Source organism: Pan paniscus, chromosome 13 (genome assembly GCF_029289425.2).
Source record: "Pan paniscus chromosome 13, NHGRI_mPanPan1-v2.0_pri, whole genome shotgun sequence".
NCBI classification, from domain to species: domain Eukaryota; kingdom Metazoa; phylum Chordata; class Mammalia; order Primates; family Hominidae; genus Pan; species Pan paniscus.
Window position 1 is genome coordinate 118,603,562 of NC_073262.2, and position 23,697 is coordinate 118,627,258.

At 41.2% G+C, this 23,697-nt stretch overlaps 1 protein-coding gene across 5 annotated transcripts in view; it reads right to left on the bottom strand.

Annotated features, from left to right (window-relative positions):
* Positions 1 to 23,697, bottom strand: part of MREG (melanoregulin) — a 90,132-nt gene that overhangs the window by 31,251 nt on the left and 35,184 nt on the right. For all 5 annotated transcript variants that reach the window (XR_611496.4, XM_034955090.3, XM_055109079.2 and 2 more), the window contains one exon: positions 22,441 to 22,600. Coding sequence is in view for 4 of the 5 variants with exons in the window: in XM_055109079.2 (XP_054965054.1) it covers positions 22,441 to 22,600 (160 nt within the window). In the remaining variant the exon portion in view is untranslated. The remainder of the gene's footprint in view (positions 1 to 22,440; positions 22,601 to 23,697) is intronic.

Sequence of the window (23,697 nt, forward strand, 5' to 3'; positions counted from 1 at the left end):
TGACTCCCATCACAGCCCTCTCTGAGGACAGCCTAATACCTGGGCCTGGTTAACCATCAAAGGCACCTGCACCTTCTACTTCTTAGTTGAAAAATGCAACTCCACAGCCAGGTCTGGCAATCTGTGGCTGCAACACACTTCTTGCATGCTTGTGGCCTCCTGCTGCAAAACATGTTTTTTATGGAAGAAGAAACTAGGTTAATTTGCACTCGGGTCCATTGAAAATCACCCCATGTTAAGTGCTTTATTAACAACAAAGACAACAGCATATTGGTAAAAGAGCTTGGGTGTGACTTTTCCTCACCTAGATTGTAATTCGACATGGCAATTATTTCAAGAGGGTGTGCCCAGCTTGTATTCATTTGCTGTGTGGCCTGCCTCCTAGATTGCAAAACCATAAAATGACACAGCTCACTCCTGGGCTGTAAATAGCACGACCATGTGTAAGGATTATGTAACAAGTATCCGGGGACCTGGCACCCAAAGGAAAGGACTGTTTCAGGTCAAGAAAAATACGGTCTCTTTCCAGAACACTGGATTTAAGTCTGAGAAGTAGCAGGTCTCAGCCCACATCAGAACTGGGCAGGTGCTCCCATTTCCCCACATATTCAATTAAAGCCAGAAGGCAAGCCCAGTGTTCTTATGGAGGGCTCCTCAGAACCCTCCTCGATGCCCCACCTGAGCCCAAGCATGTCAGGAGGTTCCACTGCGTCTGTATCTGGGACTCTCCTGGGCTCCATGCAATTAAGAGCCATTTTTACTGTAAGAGGAGCCAGACCAACCAAGGGAAGAGGCAGGGCTAGGAGTGGTGGTGAGGGCACAGTGGTGAAAAAGGCAACACACAAAGATCTATTAATTAGCATGTGACTTTACAGGCAGGGGAGGGGAAGACAGCTGCAAAGAAAGGTACTGATGTAAAGGAAGAATCTTAGACCCTTGGAAAGATAAATGCTGACCAATGGCTTCATCGCCTTTCTGCTTTATCTACTCTGGTGAAATTCCTCAAAGCCTGCTCCAGTTCCTAAACACAGACACAAACACACACACAGACACACACACACACACACACACACTCTCTCTCTCTCTCCCTCTCTCCACCTCCCACTTTCTCCAGCACACCCACAGTAAATCAAAGCAAAACAGTTTAGAAAGACCCAGGGTAACAGCCACCACAAAATGTGTTAGGAAATAACAGGGAGAGAATTTTATTTTATATGAATTATATATATATATATGAAATAATACCTCTGAATTGTATTCAAACTGTACAGAAAACTATAAAGTTAAAGGAAAGTAAAAGCCTCCTTCCCTCCACCTACTTCTAATGCAGGTAACAGTCCACAAATCTTATCACTGTACATTAGCATATACATGCTTTTACACAAATGGGATAACATTATACATACCCATTTAGCAATAGATCATAACTGTCTTTCCAAGTCACTATCTATAAATCCTATCTCATTATTTTTCAAGGTATATAGCATTCATTAGTGAAGCTACTTAAGACATACTTAGCCAGTACTTTCATTGGGTAGTTTTATTTCTATACTTTTGCCTTTCATAACCATAACTTTGTTTAGCAGTGTGAGAATGGTGCCCACTGACCATAGGCTAGATTGACAGCAAAACTGCTGGATGAGTTGACTTAATTTAGTTGCAATATGTAGGCTATTCTACCTTAAAAAGAGCTAGTCAGTGCAACCTAAATGACTGCCACAGAAGCCAAGGAGCTGTTTTGATCACAAGGAATACCATTTGGGGGCAGCCACATCCCATGGGCTCAGCCAAGAGAAAAATGTAAATCTTTACTAGACACTGCCACAGTCCATTCGGGCAGAGATTTTCCAAAGCTTAATAACCTCATAGGTTTCTGTACCTTCAGTCAGCTTTATATATTAAATAATGCATCAAGAAAATGAATAAGCCTTCAGTTGGGAAAGTGTAACTATCAATGGGCAACAGAGATGATATCATTATTTGACAGGAAGACAGTCAAGAAGTCTCATGGGGCCAGGCACGGTGGCTCACACCTGTAATCCCAGCACTTTGGGAAGTTGAGGCGGGCAGATTGCCTGAGGTCAGGAGTTCAAGACCAGCCTGGCCAACACGGTGAAACACTGTCTCTACTAAAAATACAAAAAGTAGCCGGGCATGGTGGTGTGCACCTGTAATCCCAGCTACTCGGGGGGGGCATGGTATGGGGGAGCTGGGCTGAGGCAGGAGAGTTGCTTGAACCCAGGAGGCAGGGGTTGCAGTGAGCCAAGATCGCACCACTGCCCTCCAGCCCAAGTGATAAAGCAGGACTCCGTCTCAAAAAAAAAAAAAAATGGGACAGTAGGATGTCATTTCCTCACTGAGCCTTGGCAGTGCATTAAGTTCTACTTGCAACAATCTGTGTGTTTCACTCGGACTACAATTTCTTGAAACTCTACCTTCCATTCTATCCCATGCATCTTGCCTTCTATTCCAAATCTGTCGGTTCTGTCTGGGTATCTGCCCAGCCTCTTCAACTAGAGCCTTTATTTGAAATACATCCCTTGCTCTTAGCCCCATATTCACACAATATTACATTATTCTAGATTTGCCTTGATTCCACATTCTGCTACCTGCCTTCCCAAATTTCTGCCTGTACCCAGTGCTTAAGGCTACTACTCATCTGGGGATGATATTCAGAAATCACCATCTACCACCATCAAAGGACAGGAGGTTCTAGCCAAATGACGTGAATAACTTTATACTGGAGAGGAAAGCACCAAGTTATCATACCTTGAGGACAACGGTAGTTGGTGTGGTATAGGTAACGTATTTAGAGCAACATCTGGAGTACAGGGAGTGCTCCATAAGTGTCAGTTGTCGGGAAGCCCACCAGACTAACAGCGGATCTCTCAGCAGAAACTCTACAAGCCAGAAGAGAGTGGGGGCCAATATTCAACATTCTTAAAGAAAAGAATTTTCAACCCAGAATTTCATATCCAGCCAAACTAAGCTTCATAAATGAAGGTGAAATAAAATCCTTTACAGACAAGCAAAGGCTGAGAGCTTTTGTCACCACCAGGCCTGCCTTACAAGAGCTCCTGAAGGAAGCACTAAACATGGAAAGGAACGACTGGTACCAGCCTCTGCAAAAACACGCCAAATTGTAAAGACCATCGATGCTAGGAAGAAACTGCATCAACTAACGGGCAAAATAACCAGCTAACATCATAATGACAGACATATAACAATATTAACCTTAAATGTAAATGGGCTAGATGCCCCACCTAGAAGACACAGACTGGCAAACTGGATAAACAGTCATGACCCATCAGGGTGCTGTATTCAGGAGACTCATCTCACGTGCAGAGACACACATAGGCTCAAAATAAAGGGATGGAGGAAGATCTACAAAGCAAATGGAAACCAACAAAAAGCAGGGGTTGCAACCCTAGTCTCTGATAAAACAGACTTTAAACCAACAAAGATCAAAAGAGACAAAGAAGGCCATTACATAATGGTAAAGGGATCTATTCAACAAGAAGAACTAACTATCCTAAATATATATGCACCCAATATAGGAGCACCCAGATTCATAAAGCAAGTTCTGAGTGACCTACAAAGAGACTTAGACTCCCACACAACAATAATGGGAGATTTTAACACCCCATTGTCGATATTAGACAGATCAACAAGACAGAAAATTAACAAGGATATCCAGGACTTGAACTCAGCTTTGCAACAAGCTGACCTAATAGACATCTACAGAACTCTCCACCCCAAATCAACAGAATATACATTCTTCTCAGCACCACACCGTACTTATTCCAAAATTGACCACATAGTTGGACGTAAAGCACTCCTCAGCAAATGTGAAAGAACAGAAATTATAACAAACTGTCTCTCAGACCACAGTGTAATCAAACTAGAACTCAGGATTAAGAAACTCACTCAAAACTGCACAACTACATGGAAACTGAACAAGCTGCTCCTGAATGACTCCTGGGTAAATAATGAAATGAAGGCAGAAATAAATATATTATTTGAAACCAATGAGGACAAAGACACAAGGTTCCAGAATCTCTGGGACACATTTAAAGCAGTGAGTAGAGGGAAATTTATAGCACTAAATGTCCACAAAAGAAAGCAGGAAAGATCTAAAATCGATACCCTAACATCACAATTAAAAGAACTAGAGAACAAGAGTAAACAAATTCAAAAGCTAGCAGAAGGCAAGAAATCACTAAAATCAGAGCAGAATTGAAGGAGATAGAGACACAAAAAAACCCTTCAAAAAATCAATGAATCCAGGAACTGGTTTTTTGAAAAGATCAACAAAATTGATAGACCACTAGCGAGACTAATAAAGAAGAAAAGAGAGAAGAATCAAATAGATGCAATAAAAAATGATAAAGGGGATATCACCACCGATCCCACAGAAATACAAACTACCATCAGAGAATACTATAAACACCTCTATGCAAATAAACTAGAAAATCTAGAAGAAATGAATAAATTCCTGGACACATACACCCTCCCAAGACTAAACCAGGAAGAAACTGAATCTCTGAATAGACCACTAACAGGCTCTGAAATTGAGGCAATAATTAATAGCTTACCAACTGAAAAAAGTCCAGAACCAGACAGATTTCACAGCCGAATTCTACCAGAGGTACAAAGAGGACCTGGTACCATTCCTTCTGAAACTATACCAATCAACAGAAAAAGTGGGAATCCTCCCTAACTCATTTTATGAGGCCAGCATCATCCTGAAACCAAAACCTGGCACAGACACAACAAAAAAAGATAATTTTAGACCAATATCTCTGATGAACATCGATGCAAAAATTCTCAATAAAATACTGGCAAACCGAATCCAGCAGCACATCAAAAAGGTTATCCACCACGATCAAGTCAGCTTCATCCCTGGGATGCAAGCCTGGTTCAACATACTCAAATCAATAAACATAATCTATCACATAAACAGAACCATCAGCAAAAACCACATGATTATCTCAACAGATGCAGAAAAGGCCTTTGACAAAATTCAACAGCACTTCATGCTAAAAACTCTCAATAAACTAGGTATTGATGGAACATATCTCAAAATAATAAGAGCTATTTATGACAAACCCACAGCTTAATTACTAATCAAAGCTTCCTGATTTAATGTGAGACACATCATTTTGAATAAAATTAACTGATGAATGGACACATCGGGTAGAATTTGAGCTTCTGTTAAAGCATGCCCTGTGTATGACAATAGCCTAGATGTCTTTGAAATAACAATCACACATTGGAGTTTTCATAAGAGGGAAATAAGCTGGACGCTATCTTACATTTTTTTCTATGAAGTTCAATGCCTACAAGCTTATTCCTGTTAACATTTAAAATAAAAGATAGGTCGGGCACGGTGGCTCACGCCTGTAATCCCAGCACTTTGGAAGGCCGAGGTGGGTGGATCATCTGAGGTCGGAAGTTCGAGACCAGCCTGACCAACATGGAGAAACCCCATCTCTACTAAAAATACAAAATTAGCCGGGCATGGTGGCGCATGCCTGTAATCCCAGCTACTCGGGAGGCTGAGGCAGAAGAATCACTTGAACCCGGGAGGCAGAGATTGCAGCAAGCCGAGATCGCGCCACTACAGTCCAGCCTGGGCAACAAGAGCGAAACTCCATCTCAAAAAAAAAAAAAAATAATAATAATAATAATAAAAGGTAAACAAAGTTATTCAATTATCTGCCCTAAATTCACTGAACCTTGTAGCTTTCCTTCTCCACTTTATAGTAAACAGCATTGACACCAAGTAAGAAGCGCATTTCTGTTTGGACACTACTGAGAAAAGTCCCTTAACCTCTTGGGTCTCTCACTCACTCTCTTTTAAAATAAATAGTTTATTTATCTCAAAAGACTGCCTTGAGAAGCCAGCAAATGCTTATAGAAGGTGCCTTGACTGTATGACAGGCAGGTATCTCTGATGATCTCAGATAGTCTAAGAAAAACCAAAGTCAGTACTGAGTAGGTCACTGGAGGCTTGACTTGGTATTAACCCCTGGTGTTTCAAAATGTATATGTCATCGACTGTGATTTTTTAAAGATAAAAGCTTTGAGGCAGCTTTATGGTTTCAGTTTCCTTTCAGGCCCTGTTTTATGCAAGATGTGAAAAAAACAAACAGAAAACAAAAAAAACTAATGGAAAGAGCCCATTTCTGTCCGCAAATTATCCTGCACATGCCTGCCAATTAATATGTGGCCTTCCAGAAATTTTGACCATCACAAGCACAATACGCAGGAAACGCAGAGGTGCAGCAATGCGTTGCTGTGACAGCGAGGTTCTGGATATGGAGAAAGTTGGCCAGCATCTGCCCTTTTCCTCCAGGCACTGCATTCTCCTGGAGGGCCCCAACTTGTTGTCCATCCTTCCTATTTCACTGAACTGTCAGGACTCACAAGGTACGTAACCCTTGGCCTTCATATATCTTTCTGGGGCTCCAGGGGAGTGAGGTCAATGAGGACAAACTCTAAAGAAGAGTAAAACAAGGAGGGCTGGTCATCACAACCTAGAATATAAATGCCCAGAAAACAGAGTAGAATTCAGTTACAAAAAGCTCCCCAGTCTCCTGCTCTTTCCTTTACCTTCCACGGCCAAGCAGCTTCGAGGGAGGCTCCACCAGGCATCAGCCTCTTCCAGGTTTACATCCCTCATGATGATATTGAGTGGTTGTGACTGGCCCACAGTTTCAGTGCATCTACTTTATGCAGGTGTGAAAACTGATCAGTATGAAGCTGTCAGCTATTTTTTTATTGAGCAATTTGGAGGTTAAGAAAAGTGATAGAGGCTGGGCGCAGTGGCTCATGCCTGTAATCCCAGCACTTGGGGAGGCCAAGGTACTCGGGAGGCTGAGGCAGGAGAATCACTTGAACCCGGGAGGTGGAAGTTGCAGTGAGCAGAGATCGCACCACTGCCCTCCAGCCTGGGCAACAAAGCAAGGCTCTGGCTTAAAGAAAGAAGAAAAGGGAAGAGAAGCAGAGGGGAGGGGAGGGGAGGGCAGGGCAGGGCAGGGCAGGGCAGGAAAGGGAAGGGAAGGGAAGGGAAGGGAAGGGAAGGGAAGGGAAGGGAAATATTAATAACAAGTGTTGGCAAAGATGTAGAGGAACTGGAACTCTTGTACCTTGCTGGTGAAAATGTAAAATGGTACAGATACTGTGGGAAACAGTACCGCAGTTCCTTAAAAAATTTAACAAATTAAATAACTTAAATAATTAATAACTCATTAAATAAATTACTCTATGATCCAACAATTCCACTTCTAGGTACATGCCCAAAAGAACCGAAAACAGGGACTCAAGCAGATATTTGTACACCCGTGTTTGCAACAGCATTACTCACAAGAGCCAAAACATAGAAGCAACCCGAGTGTCCATCAATGGATGAATGAGTAAACCAAATGTGGCATATACACACTATGGAATATTATTCCACTTGAAAAAGGAAGGAAATTCTGACAGCTGCTGCAGTGTGAATGAACTTTGGAAACATTACGCTAAGTGAAGCAAGATAGCTATGAAAGGACAAATACTGCATGATTCCACTTACAGTATGTACCTAAAGTAGCCAAATTCATAGAGAAAGAAAGTAGAAAGTTGCCAGGAGCTGGGGAGTTATTGTCTAGTGGGCACAGAGTTTTAGTTTGAGAAGATAAAAAAGTTCTGGAGATGCATGATGGTGATTGTTGCCAAAAAATATGAACGTACTCAATGCCACCAAACTGTACCACTTAACTGAAAAATGATTACAAGAGGAAATTTTTGTTATATATATTTTAAATTAAAAAAGAAAGGTGATCCTTGTCTAGGGCAGTCCCAGTTTATATTTTTGGCCTGGAATACTTAATATTAGCAGCCCCTCTCCTCTTACTTAAGAACTTAAGTGACTATGTCCCAAACTGGACAACAGATAGTATAATCACTCTAAGATTAAATAACTATTCAGTATCATCTCATTAGAATATGGCAGAGGTATGCTTCTTATCCTCAAATCTGTCTGATTCCAGAGCCCATGTTCTTCACCACCACACATCCTGCAGAATTGCTAATGATGCTGCTCGCTGGCCTACATCAGGTTTGCCACTATTTATTGTGTCAACTCTGCTGACTTACATGGAGCACTGAGGTGCTACCTACTTAGTAAGAAACACTGGCCGGGCACGGTGGCTCTCACCTGTAATCCCAACACTTTGGGAGGCTGAGGTGGGTGGATCACCTGAGGTCAGGAGTTCAAGACCAGCATGACCAACATTGCGAAACCCTGTCTCTACTGAAAATACAAAAATTAGCCGGATGTGGTGGTGCATGCCTGTAATTCCAGCTACTTGGGAGGCTGAGGCAGGAGAATCACTTGAACCTGGGAGGCAGAGGTTGCAGTGAGCCAAGATCATGCCATTGCACTCCAGCCTGGGTGACAAGAGCAAAATTCTGTCACAGCAAAACTCCATCAAAAAAAAAAAAAGAAAAAAGAAACATTGATTCTCTTAATGCTAATCAAAAGAAATGCTTATATATTTTTTAAAAAGGAGAACGGGGATGAGCAAAGAATAGAAACATTACAGACCGATGAACAGAACATCTTCTGGTATAATCCATGGATTTTAGTAATCGAATGGTGCAATAGCATCAGGGCCATGTGATACGCAGTGCCCAAAGCAGGTGGATACAAAACCAACACCAAAACCAGTTACTCCATGACTCAGTTGACACAGGGTGAGTAATGATCAGCAAACACAGACCGGAGTGTCTACTCGAGGCAGGAAGCCAATATCCGCTTAGGAACTTTGTCTTTGACCAAAGAGTTTCCACTGACGCTCTTTCTAAACTCACTGGAGAGCCTGGAGTAATGTTTCTAGTCATGCAGGTTTCTGGGTCACACCAACCTGAGCTGGGATCCCAATGCTCCCAGTCACTTCCTCCAACACTTTGTACCAGTGACAAAGTCTCTAATCATCTGAGTCAAAATGCCTCTTTCATAGGGTTACCGTGAGGATTCAGTATTTGTCTGGAGAACATGAAGCATGTTGCTTAGCGTACAGGGTAATATTCTATAAATATTATTACGTAGAAAATAGAGTGCAAGAACCCTTGATTCTCAGATCCTAGTAAGCTTGTTTATTCTCTCCCTCCACCCTGCCCCAAATCCTGTAAACCCAAATAGTCACTAGCAAAGTAAAAGAAAGAATAAATGCATTCAAGAATCCAGATAATCTGGACCTCAAAGAAAGAAGCCTTTGGAGGATCCCAAAATTATCTAGAGAATTGCTTCCCTTTTCCAGTTATTTTGCTCCTCCGTGGTTGTGGTAAAACTTGCAGTCCTATCTCCAAATGTAGCCAATGTTCACCCACTTCTGGAAAAATCAGATGGCCCCGAAAGAGTGGGCTTTGTCCAATTCTTGGGGACATATTGAGACACAGTAATGCAGAGCCAAACTGGAGTATCTCAGTTTCTGAGTGCTTAAGCATTATGTGGCTGGTCCACGATCAATTCAACCCCCCTTTCCCTGTTTCTCCCACCCAATATTCCAATCAACTCTGCTTTGTTGTCCCTTTTTGTATTAGGGACATGATAGGCTAAGTGTATGATCCAGACATTGGAGACAGCCCCTGGGGGAAGGTCTGTTCCTATCTTAAACATTTTTAAGGAACTGTTTACAATGTCTGGCAATACCCTAGCAGGTAGTCTTCATGTACTGGGGGCAAATAAATTATAAATGAGGATCATTTATGTGTCTGCCTCTGTAGTTTTAATTTTTCGCTTTTATTTTTAGTTGACATGTAGTAATTGTATGTATTTATGAAGTGTTGCCTCTGTAGTTTTAAAAAAACAAAACTTAGCTGCTCCCAGGGGGTTTGGCCAAGTGTAGTTTTCAGAGATCACTCCAGCCACACAAGCATCTGGTGACCATGTGGTTCCTGCTGATGAGTGACAAGCAGGCAGACACATGTCATGAGAGGTATATGCATTTGTCAGCATGCAATTACTTAATAGCCTTAAAGGATAAGCGTAGAATTTCTGTCACTCATTATGCCAAATAAACATCACCTGTTTTTGAACCAAAACAGTACTTGAAAGAGTTTATGAGAATGATCTGATAGTTAGTGTATTAGTCCATTTTCATGCTGCTGATAAAGACATACCCCAGACTGAGAAATTTACAAAAGAAAGAGGTTTAATTGGACTTACAGTTCCACGTGGCTGGGGAAGCCTCACAATCATGGCAGAAGGCAAGAAGGAGCAAGTCACATCTTACATGGATGGCAGCAGGCAAAGAGAGAGAACTTGTGCAGGAAAACTCCTCTTTTTAAAACCATCAGATCTCATGACACTTATTCACTATCAAGAGAACAGCATGGGAAAGACTTGCCTCTATGATTGAATTACCTCCCCCCATGTCCATCCCACAACATGTGGGAATTCAAGGTGAGATTTGAGTGGGGACACAGCCAAACCATATCAGTTAGCATATATCTCCTTAACCAAAAATGTAAGAGCAGCCAGTCACAGTGGCTCATGCCTGTAATCCAATGCTTTGGGAGGCCAAGGCAGAAGAATTGCTGGAGCCCAGGAGGTCGAGGCTATCATGAGCTATGATTGCACCTCTGTACTGAAGCCTGGGCAACAGAATAAGACCTTGTCACCAAAAAAAAAATTAAGGCTTTTTTAGCAGAGTCAAAATGTGAAAGCTATGTACAAACTCCTAAAGGAACTGCCAAACCATAGAAAGAGGCACTAAAACAGGTCAGAGAACACTAAACAAAGTGAAGAAGGGATGGAACAGAGTAGAATGAAATATTTGGGAGGTAATAAAACAGAAGCCCAGGAAATAAGTCTTAACAAGCTGCAATCACCATGGAAAAGCATAACTTGGGAAAAATGTGTGTTGTCCCTGGAAACACTTTCTGAAACGTGGTCACCATCCTCAGACCAAATGTAGCTGTCATCCCACTGATATGAAAATCCCTTTCGTACTCATTGGCACCAACAAGACACAGAGACAGGCTTATGAGCAGACTTTGCTTATACATTTTGAAATCTATATTGAATCACAAACAATATCTGTTCCTTTCTCTCCATTTCAATCCTGATACTCATTATATATCTCTGGAGCCATAAAGCCAGATTCAAATCCTGCATCCAAACTCAACAGCTGTGTGCCCTTGGATAAGTTGCTTAAAATGGAAATAATAATGGTGCCTGCTTCAGTGAGTTGTTGTTAAAGAGGACACAGTTAACATATGCAAAGTGGTTAGAACAGTGCCTGGCACTATTTTCATTATTATTAATATCTTAGAGAATAAGTTCACTCAGTATGATTACAATTATTAAATAAATAATAAGTTGTATCCATATTTCATTAACAATTATTAAGCTCCCTAGAGCAGAGCACGTTATGTAAAGCACAACTACTTTAATGAAAATGAACATAAGGATAATGATTTAGGAACATTGAGACTGTTTACTACTTCTTAGGCAAACATAATGTACTTTATGGCATCATTCAAAGACAAGAGCAATAATTTTTCCACTACTTAGAGGTTTGCAAATGCATCATTTCTTCTGCTGAAGGTCTGTTTTCCATCAGCTCCAGAAGCCTTATGTAAATGAAGGTGGATTCTGTCTATGAGATTTAAATAATGTTGTTTTGTATTTTTTTGACCCCAAATGACTTTAAGCTCATGCCTTTGTTTCATTATTTGCTCTTCTCTATATATTTTTTTTCCTGACTTTTTTTCAATTTGGAACACTGTAAATTTAGCCTTAATTATTTGTGGTCCTTCCTCTACCAGCTTCAGATTCCAAGGAGAATGCAGACTGTACATACACTGTCTTGAATTTATTTGTTATCATTCAGAGAATTCCAAATATGGACATTCCTAGGTCTTTTGTGCTATTTCTACTCAAGGAAAAACATTATGTTCCATTTTTCTTAATACCTTTCTTGAGCTTCTAAATTGTATCATACAAAAAATATCTAGGGTTCCTTGTTCCTTAGTAAGTGAAATTTGGTTTTCTTCCAAAACCAGAATACTTTTTTTAAATTAAAATCTGTACCAATTTTATCCTGTGTGGAAAAGAAAATAAGCAATGGTAATAAATATGGAACTCATTCAAAGTTAAAACAATCCCCGTCTAGCTTCCCACTTTCACCTTCTAAATCAATGGTGAGTTCATTTTTCAATTATCTTGGACAAAACAACAATAATCATAACTAGTAGTAGTCCTTGCTATAAACGTCTTTACATATCAATAGCTCATAGGCATATTTTATTTTATTTTAAGCTATCTCCTACTGGAAAGAAAACATATTTATTTAGCTGGCATATTTTTTAATTGAGTTATTTGAAAATCTGGACATTTTATATGAAAATCTGGATTTTCAGCTTCTTTTGAAAAATTAAAAATTCCAGTATTTGTGGGTCCACATTCTCAACATGGCGAGTGGGTTCACATTCTCAACATGGCAAGCAGCTATCTAGAGCTTAACAGCTGCTCCCATTAAAAGCAGTATGAGTTTCCAATGCCATTCAATATGCGGGGTGAAGGGCAGCAGGTACCCACTTCCCTCACTGATATTATTGCCTAGTTCCTGGAGAGATCTGAGATGGCAACCTCTGTTCTCCACCTTGAAGTGTTTTTCCTAGTTTCCCAAGAATGAAGTGATATAGTTTGGCTGTGTCCCCACAAATCTCACTTTGAATTGTAATTATCCCTACATGTTAAGGGCAGGGTCAGGTGGAGATAATTGAATCATGGGAGCAGTTTCCCCCATTCTGTTCTCAAAGTCTCACAAGATCTGATGGTTTTATACATACGAGTTCCCCTGCACAAGTTCTCTTGCCTGCCGCCATGTAAGACATGACTTTGCTCCTCCTTTGCCTTCTGCCATGATAGTGAGGCCTCCCCAGCCATGAGGAACTGTGAATCCATTAAACCTCTTTGCTTTATAAATTACCCAGTCTTGGGTATGTCTTTATTAGCAGCATGAGAACAGACTAATACATGAAGCACTGTCACAATTCCAACATTTCAAATGCACATACTTTGATCCAACAATTCTACTGAAAAAACTATGAAAGGTCATACAAATATATATGGATGTCCACTACAGTATTTCTTCCAACAGGAAAAAAAATAAATCAACATAAATATCAATAGGAACTGGTTGAATAAGTGATGGTGAATCCATGCAAGAGAATACTAGAGAGTTCCCTAAAGCAAAAAAGTAAATCTAAGCATATTAAAATGGAAATATGTCCAAAATATATTAAGTGGGAAAAAAGCAAAGTACAGAACAGTACATAGTATGCGATCCAATCTGTAGGGAAAATGAATTTCAACATTTTAGAAGAAAACATAAGCAACATTTTTTTTTTTAGATGAAGTCTTGCTCTGTCACCCAGGCTAGAGTGCAGTGGCGCGATCTTGGCTCACTGCAAACTCTGCCTCCCAGATTCAAGCGATTCTCCTGCCTCAGCCTCCTGAGTAGCTGGAATTACAGGTAAGTGCCATCACGCCCGGCTAATTTTTGCATTTTTAGTAGAGACTGGGTTTCACCATGTTGGTCAGGCTGGTCTCAAACTCTGGACCTCGTGAGCCACCCACCTCAGCCTCCCAAAGTGCTGGGATTACAGGCGTGAGCCACCACACCCTGCAACATAAGCAACTTTTAAAAACTACATTACTTTTATACTTTTAAAAGAAGAAAGTGGAAGGGCGCAGTGGCTCAAATCTTTAATTCCAGCACTTTAGGAGGCCTAGGCAGGTGGATCACCTGAGGTCAGGAGTTCGAGACCAGACAGACCAACATGGTGAAACCCCGTCTCCACTAAAAATACAAAATTTACCAGGTAGTTAATTAAAAATTAGCCGGGTGTGGTGGCGCATGCCTGTAATCCTAGTTACTCTGGAGGCTGAGGCAGGAGAATCACTTGAAACCAGGAGACGGAGGTTGCAGTGAGCTGAGATCACACCATTGCACTCCAGCCTGGGCAACAAGAGTGAAAAACTCCATCTCAAAATAAAAAAAATTTAAAAATTTAAAAAATAAAAAAGAAGAAGAAGAAGGAAGCACTATGAAAAGGTTTATTTCAAATCATTTCATGCATAATTATCATCACGTCTTCATGTTATTTATTTGACTGCCTGTCTTGGAAACAGAGTTCCTGTTCCTCTACAGTCGAGCCTGATTTTATTTCTTAGGCAAGAGGAAGAGGTTATTCCAAGATGGCTGAATAGGAACAGCTCCAGTCTGCAGCTCACGGCGAGATCAACGCAGAAGACGGGTGATTTCTGCATTTCCAACTGAGGTACCTGGCGTATCTCATTGGGACTGGTTAGACAGTTGGTGCAGCCCACAGAGGGCAAGCTGAAGCAGGGTGGGGCGTTGCCTCACAGAGAAAAGCAAGGGGTCAGGGAATTCCCTCTCTTAGCCAAGGGAAGCTGTGAGGGATCGTGCTGTGAGTAACGGTGCACTCCAGCCTAGATACTATGCTTTTAACATGGACTACGCAACCTGCAGACCAGGAGATTCTCTTGGGTGCCTATGCCACCAGGGCCCTGGGTTTCAAGCATAAAACGAGGTGGCCGTTTTGGCAGACACCGAGCTAGCTACAAGAGTTTTTTTTCATACCCCAGTGGCAGTGGAACACCAGCGACACAGAACCATTTACTCCCCTGGAAAGGGGCCGAAGCCAAGAAACCAAAGGGGCTGGCTCAGCGGATCCCACTCCATGGAGCCCAGCAAGCTAAGATCCACTGGCTTGAAATTCTCGCTGCCAGCACAGCAGTCTGAAGTTGACCTGGGATGCTCAAGCTTGGTTGGGGGAGGGGCATCCGCCATTACTGAGGCTTGGGCAGGCAGTTTTTCCCCTCACAGTGTACACAAAGCCGCTGGGAAGTTTGAACTGGGTGGAGCCACTGCAGTTCAGCAAAGCCACTATAGCAAGACTGCCTCTCTAGATTCCTCCTCTCCGGTCAGGGCATATCTGAAAGAAAGGCAGCAGCCCCAGTCAGGGGCTTATAGATAAAACTCCCATCTCCCTGGGACAGAGCACCTGGGGGAAGGGGTGGCTGTGGGCACAGCTTCAGCAGACTTAAATGTTCCTGCCTGCCGGCTCTGAAGAGAGCAGTGGATCTCCCAGGATGGCCCTCAAGCTCTGCTAAGGGACAGACTGCCTCCTCAAGTGGGTCCCTGACCCCTATGCCTCCTGACCAGGAGACACCTCCCAGCAGGGGTCAACAGATACCTCATACAGGAGAGCTCCTGCTGGTATCTGGTGGGTGCTCCTCTGGGACGAAACTTCCAGAGGAAGGAACAGGCAGCAATCTTTGCTGTTCTACAGCCTCCGCTGGTGATACCCAGGCAAACAGGGTCTGGAGTGGACCTCCAGCAAACTCCAGCAGACCTGCAGCAGAGAGGCCTGACTATTAGAAGGAAAACTAACAAACAGAAAGGAATAGCATCAACATGAAGAAAAAGAGCATCCACACAGAAACCCCATCCACAGGTCACCAATATCAAAGACCAAAGGTAGATAAATCCCCAAAGATGAGGAAAACCAGTGCAAAAAGGCTGGAAAGTCCAAAAACCAGAATGCCTCTTCTTCTCCAAAGGATCACAACTCTTTACCAGCAGGGAACGAAACTGGACAGAGAATGAGTTTGACAAATTGACAGACGTAGACCTCAGAAAGTGGGTAATAACAAACTTCTCCGCCCTAAAGGAGCGTGTTCTAACCCAATGCAAGGAAACTAAGAACCTTGAAAACAGGTTAGAGGAATTGCTAACTACAGTAACCAGTTTAGAGAAGAACATAAATGACCTAATGGAGCTGAAAAATACAGCAGGAGAACTTCATGAAGCATTCACAAGTATCAATAGCCAAATCGATCAAGTGGAAGAAAGGATATCAGAGATTGAAGATCAACTTAATGAAATAAAGCATGAAGACAAGATTAGAGAAAAAAGAATGAAAAGGAGTAAAGAAAACCTCCAAGAAATATGGGACTATGTGAAAAGACCAAATCTACGTTTGATTGGTATACCTGAAAGTGATGGGGAGAGTGGAACCAAGTTGGAAAACACTCTTCAGGATATTATCCACAAGAACTTCTCCAACTTAGCAAGACAGGCCAACATTCAAATTCAGGAAATACAGAGAACACCACAAAGCTACTCCTCGAGAAGAGCAACTCCAAGACAAATAATTATAAGATTCACCAAGGTTGAAATGAAGGAAAAGATGTTAAGGGCAGCCAGAGAGAAAGGTCGGGTTACCCACAAAGGGAAGACCATCAGACTAACAGCGGATCTCTCTGCAGAAACCCCACAAGCCAGAAGAGAGTGGGGGCCAATATTCAACATTCTTGAAGAAAACAATTTTCAACCCAGAATTTCATATCCAGCCAAAATTAGCTTCATAAGTGAAAGAGAAATACAACCCTGTACAGACAAGCAAATACTGAGAGATTTTGTCATCACCAGGCCTGCCTTACAAGAGCTCCTGAAGGAAGCACTAAATATGAAAGGAAAAACCGGTACCAGCCACTGCAAAAAACATACCAAATTGTAAAGACCATCGACACTATGAAGAAACTGCATCAACTAACGGGAAAAATAACCAGCTAGCATCATAATGACGGGATCAAATTCACACAAAGCAATATTAACCTTAAATGTAAATAGGCTAAATGCCCCAATTAAAAGACACAGACTGGCAAATTGGATAAAGAGTCAAGACCCATCAGTGTGCTATATTCAAGAGACCCATCTTACATGCAAAGACACATATAGGCTCAAAATAAAGGGTTGGAGGAATATTTACCAAGCAAATGGAAAGCAAAAAAAGCAGGGATTGCAATCCTCATCTCTGATAAAATGGACTTTAAGCCAAAAAAGATCAAAAAAGACAAAGAAGGGCATTACATAATGGTAAAGGATCAACACAACAAAAAGAGGTAACTATCCTAAATATATGTGTACCCAATACAGGAGCACCCAGATTCATAAAGCAAGTTCCTAGAAACATACAAAGAGACTTAGATTCCCACACAATAATAGTGGGAGACTTTAACACCCCACTGTCAATATTAGACAGATCAACAAGACAGAAAATTAACAAGGATATACAGGAGTTAAACTCAACTCTGGAGCAAGCAGACCCAAAAGACATGTACAGAACTCTCCAACCCAAATCAACAGAATATACATTCTTCTCAGCACCACATCACACTTATTCTAAAATTGACCACATAATTGGAAGTAAAACACTCCTCAGCAAATGCAAAAGAACAGAAATCATAACAGTCTCTCAGACCACAGTGCAATCAAATTAGAACTCAGGATTAAGAAACTCACTGAAAACCACAAAACTACATGGAAACTGAACAACCTGTTGTTTAATGACTACTGGGTAAATAACAAAATTAAGGCAGAGATAAATAAGTTCTCTGAAACCAATGAAAACAAAGACACAACGTACCAGAATCTCTGGCACTCAGCTAAAGCAGTGTTTAGAGGGAAATTTATAGCACTAAGTGTGCATAGGAGAAAGCAGGAAAGACCTAAAATTGACACCCTAACATCACAATTAAAAGAACTAGAGAAGCAAGAGCAAACAAATTCAAAAGCTAGCAGAGGACAAGAAATAACTAAGATCAGAGCAGAATTGAAGGAGGTAGAGACACGAAAAACCGTTCAAAAAAAAATCAATGATTCCAGGAGCTGGCTTTTTGAAAAGATTAACAAAATAGATAGACAACTAGCAAGACTAATGAAGAAAAGAGAGAATAATCAAACAGATGCAATAAAAAATGATAAAGGTGAGATCACCACCGATCCCACAGAAATACAAACTACCCGTCAGAGAATACTATAAACACCTCTATGCAAATAAACTAGAAAATCTGGAAGAAATGGATAAATTCCCAGACACATACACCCTCCTAAGACTAAACCAGGAGGAATTTGAATCCCTGAATAGACCAATAACAAGTTCTGAAATTGAGGCAGTAATTAATAGCCTACCAACCAAAAAAAGCCCAGGACCAGACGGATTCACAGCCAAATTCTACCAGAGGTACAAAGAGGAGCTGGTACCATTCCTTCTGAAACTATTCGAAACCACAGAAAAAGAGGGACTCTGCCCTAACTCATTTTATGAGGCCAGCCTCATCCTGATACCAAAACCTGGCAGAGACACAACAAAAAAAGAAAATTTCAGGCCAATCTCCCTGATGAACATCGATGTGAAAATCCTCAATAAAATACTGGCAAACTGAATCCAGCAGCACATCAAAAAGCTTATCCACCACAATCAAGTCAGCTTCATCCCTGGGATGCAAGGCTGGTTCGACATATGCAAATCAATAAACGTAATCCCTCACATAAACAGAACCAATGACAAAAACCACATGATTATCTCAATAGAAGCAGAAAAGGCCTTCAACAAAATTCAACAGCCCTTCATGCTAAAAACTCTCAATAAACTAGGTATTGATGGAATGTATCTCAAAATAATTGATGGAACGTATCTCAAAAGAGCTGTTTATGACAAACCCACAGCCAGTATCACACTGAATGGGCAAAAGCTGGGAGCATTCCCTTTGAAAACTGGCACAAGACAAGGATGCCCTCTCTCACCACTCCTATTCAACATAGTATTGGAAGTTCTGGCCAGGGCAATCAGGCAAGAGAAAGGAATAAAGGTATTCAAATAGGAAGAGAGGAAGTCAAATTGTCTCTGTTTGCAGATGACATAATGGCATATTTAGAAAACCCCATTGTCTCAGCCCAAAATCTCCTTAAGCTGATAAGCAACTTCAGCAAAGTCTCAGGATACAAAATCATGTGCAAAAATCACAAGCATTCCTGTACATCAATAATAGGCAAACAGAGAGCCACATCATAAATGAACTCCCATTCACAATTGCTACAAAGAGAATTAAATGCCTAGGAATACAACTTACAAGGGATGTGAAAGACCACTTCAAGGAGAACTACAAACCACTGCTCAAGGAAATAAGAGAGGACACAAACAAACGGAAAAACATTCCATGCTCATGGATAGGAAAAATCAATATCATGAAAATGGCCATACTGCCCAAAGTAATTTATAGATTCAATGCTATCCCCATCAAGCTACCACTGACTTTCTTCACAGAATTAGAAAAAACTACTTTAAATTTCATATGGAACCAAATAAGAGCCCGTATAGCCAAGACAATCCTAGGCAAAAAGAACAAAGCTGGAGACATCATGCTATGCTACCTGACTTCAAACTATATTACAAGGCTACAGTAACCAAAACAACACAGTACTAGTACCAAAGCAGATATGCAGACCAATAGAACAGAACAGAGGCCTCAGAAGTAATGCCACACATCTACAACCATCTGATCTTTGACAAACTTGACAAAAACAAGCAATGGGGAAAGGATCTGCTATTTAATAAATGGTGTTGGGAAAACTGGCTAACCATATGCAGAAAACTGAAACTGGACCCCTTCCTTATACCTTACACAAAAATTAACTCAAGATGGATTAAAGACTTAAACATAAGACCTAAAACCATAAAAACCCTAGGAGAAAACTTAGGCAATACCATTCAGGACATAGGCATGGGCAAAGACTTCATGAATAAAACACCAAAAACAATGGCAACAAAAGCCAAAATTGACAAATGGGATTAAACTAAAGAGCTTCTGCACAGCAAAAGAAACTATTACCAGAGTGAACAGGCAACCTACAGAATGAGAGAAAATTTTTGCAATCTATCTATCTGACAAAGGGCTAATATCCAGAATCTACAAGGAACTTAAATAAATTTATGAGAAAGAAAACAACCCCATCAAAAAGTGGGCAAAGGATATGAACAGACACTTCTCAAAAGAAGACATTTATGCGGCCAAAAAACATATGAAAAAAAGCTCATCATCACTGGTCATTAGAGAAATGCAAATCAAAACTACAATGAGATACCATCTCATGCCAGTTAGAATGGCGATCACTAAAAAGTCAGGAAACAACAGATGCTGGAGAGATGTGGAGAAATAGGAACACTTTTACACTGTTGGTGGGAGTGTAAATTAGTTCAACCATTGTGGAAGACAGTGTGGCAATTCCTCAAGGATCTAGAACCAGAAATACCATTTGACCCAGCAATCCCATTACTGGCTATATACCCAAAGGATTATAAATCATTCTACTATAAAGACACATGCACATGTATGTTTATTGCAACACTGTTCACAAAAGCAAAGATTTGGAACCAACCCAAATGCCCATCAATGATAGACTGCATAAAGAAAATGTGGCACATATACACCATGGAATACTATGTAGCCATAAAAAAGAACAAGTTCATGTCCTTTGCAGGGACGTGGATGAAGCTGAAAACCATCATTCTCAGCAAACTAACACAGGAACAGAAAACCAAACACCACATGTTCTCACTCATAAGTGGGAGCTGAAAAATGAGAACACAGGGACACAGGGAGGGGAACATCACACACCTGGGCCTGTCAGGGGGTGGGGGCCTAGGGGAGGGATAGCATTAGGAGAAATACCTAATGTAGACGACAGGTTGATGGGTGAGCAAACCACCATGGCACGTGTATACCTATGTAACCTGCACATTCTGCAGATGTATCCCAGAACTTAAAGTATAATTTTAAAAAAAGATGGAGAAGAGGGAGAAGGGGAAGAAGAAGGAGAAGAAGAGGAAGAAGAAGAAAAGAAGGAGGGGGAGGAGGAGGAGGAAGCTTCTGGAGGACCCATCACACCAAGCCCAAGGACCAGCACAAAAAAGACACAATGGGCCACTTTAGAAGCTGTGCTTTTCAAGAGGGCTTTGTTGTTCATGTTCCTCTGCTGTCTTCTGAAAAGTAAAGATAAGTGGGAAGAAAGGTAGGAGCTCCTCCAGGGAGAGCTGCCAAATTCAGCTCCAAATACTTTTCCAGCCCCTTTCACATTTGCATGGGGCCCTGGTGAGAGAGAGAGAAAGAGAGAGAGAGAGACACTATACATTATTTCCATATTGCTGTTACTGTTTTGGGCAGAGTCAGGGAAGAAGAGGAAGAAAAGAGAAGAAATGACTCTGTTTTCACCAGCAGAAACCTTAACTGGTTAATATAATACAGGAGTGTAAGAATTTGTTCTTTCCACTAAAGAGAAAACAAGGCCACGCATTCCCAATTATATGCTCAGAAAGGGCAGCCAGGGAGTGCAGTTCTTGGCAGCAGCAGGATTTATGACTTGCCTTCAGCATTGCCCATCACAGAGGGGATTTTGCTGGGGACATGGGCAGCCAGAGGTAGTGGGTGCTCGGTCACTAGTGGGATGCTACACAGCAGCCACTGAAGGAGTCCCAGTCCACCCTTCCCCAGGCCTCAAGAGCAGAGGCAACTGCCGGCCCTTCCCCCATCCTGTGATCCACATCTCCAACCCCTCCAAAGCATCCAACTCACATCAGAATAAAAGGACCGGGACACATGGCACTTCTAAAAGTTATCACCTCCTGCTAAAATATGTTTTTTTGGGAAAAAAAAAAGTTACCAATTACCAAAAATAAAGAAACCTCGATAAGGAAAAGACAAGCTCCACAGCACCTCCACCCACCCCCCGCCACCAATATACACACTAAATCCAACTATAAGTTTCCCTACCCTGCTCAATTCCTCTACACAAAGAAGCATGGAGTGTATATTTAATACAGGTTTCTCCTCAGAGGTAGCTGATGAACACAGAAGTCAGAAAACCTAACTCAAACATGACTTTCCAAAGAAAGGAGAAAAAAAGTATGATTGTCTTTGCTGTTTTTTTCTTAACTTACAGAGTTCTCTCCTTTTTAATATTCTAGTGTTCTTAAATCAATCACTTTGGATTTAGAGTTATTGTGAGGGTTCAAGGCTTATCACAAGAAGTATCTCAAATATATAGTGGATCCACTGCTGTCTGATCAGTATGCATAATTTAAGGACCTTTAAACAGGAAAAAAAAACTAATTCAGGCTTCACTAATTCAAAATTAGTGATAATGCAAAGTACCCTTCAAACTTCAGTCTGAATCAAGTAAGCGTGGCTTACTAAACAACTGGAAAGATTAGAGATGGACGGTTTAAGCCATTTAAGATGACAAACTATCTTCACACTCTTCAACAGCATTGCCTTGCGTGTAATTTGTGCCATTAAGGTAGGAATTAGAAATGAGCCTTATCTCTATATCAAGCAGGTCAATCAAGACTAGCTATAATTAGCAACCAGTGATAATATATGCTGCTAAAATACCTGCCCTTCATTTCAAACATTTCATCCTTCATTCTTTTTGTTATTTCAAGGGGATCTTCTCAGGAATTACTATTTTTTACTATATAGCATCATCTGCGCACAGCAAGACATCAAAAGGTGCTCACCTCTGAGTCTTTGGCCTGCTGATTACGAATGACTATCAAATTGTACAGGGTTCTGTCGTCGTCTGCCTCTGTGTGGGACACATCATGGGGCATACTCCATAAATTCTTCTCATCATCCCTCACCAGAGTTGCTCCAAATGAGGAATATGGATTGTTATCACTGTTGTATAAAAAAAGGAAAGATTGGGGTTTTATAATATATATAAAATGTTATATGTCATATGCATGCAACATACAATATCAATTAAAACTTATACTATGTAATATATAAATATGTTGTCAAAAAGGTCTGAATTGTCTTTAATAATTAAGCATAACACAACAGAGCAGTAAAACCAAACCAAAAATATAAATAAATCACTTTAAAAAGAACAGAGAACAGATGTACCTGAGCAGAGGTAATTACTACAGTTAAATATGAAATTCAGCACCGAGTACCCCAGAAGCTAAGACAACAAAGGAAATTCAATTCTTCTTTTTTTTTTTTTTGAGACAGAGTCTCGCTTCATCACCCAGCATCACCCAGGCTGGAGTGCAGTGGCACGACCTCAGCTCACTACAGCCTCCACCTCTCAGGTTCAAGTGATTCTCCTGCCTCAGCCTACCGAGTAGCTGGGATTACAGGCGCCTGCCACCACGCCCGGCTAATTCTTGTATTTTTCATAAAGACAGGGTTTTGGCATGTTGGTCAGGCTGGTCTTGAACTCTTGGCCTCAAGTGATCTGTCCACCTCGGCCTCCCGAAGTGCTGGGATTATAGGTGGGAGCCACCGCGCCCAGCCAGGAATAGAATTCTTGTGTGATTAAAAGAAGAAAACGATTAACATGAAGGGATGAATGTTTGACCAGCTCTGAGTTCAAGGAAGCATAGTAAACTTGGAGTACAATGATATATAATAGCTATCAAATTCCTTATGCCAGGAAAATTAAGTAGTAAACATGCGTACCCAAAGACTTTCAATAAACAAGGCAGAATGTTGAGTGAGAATTTCAGTAGTCCCGTTCTGTACATTTGTTTTATGATTTATGCCTTATAAGGTGGTACCTGGGTGTGGACTTACAGAGAAGATTAGTGACAGAGCATCACATCTGGGGCATGCCTGCACACAGCCCCAGTTAACTTCTGTAACCCCCAGTTGACTTCTGTGGGAAGGACAGGTAGGGTCACACAGAAGCTATTCACTTCACCTAGTAATATATATAAAGCACTGACTACATGCTAATCACAGGGCTCAATAAAATTGTGAGCAAAACAGAC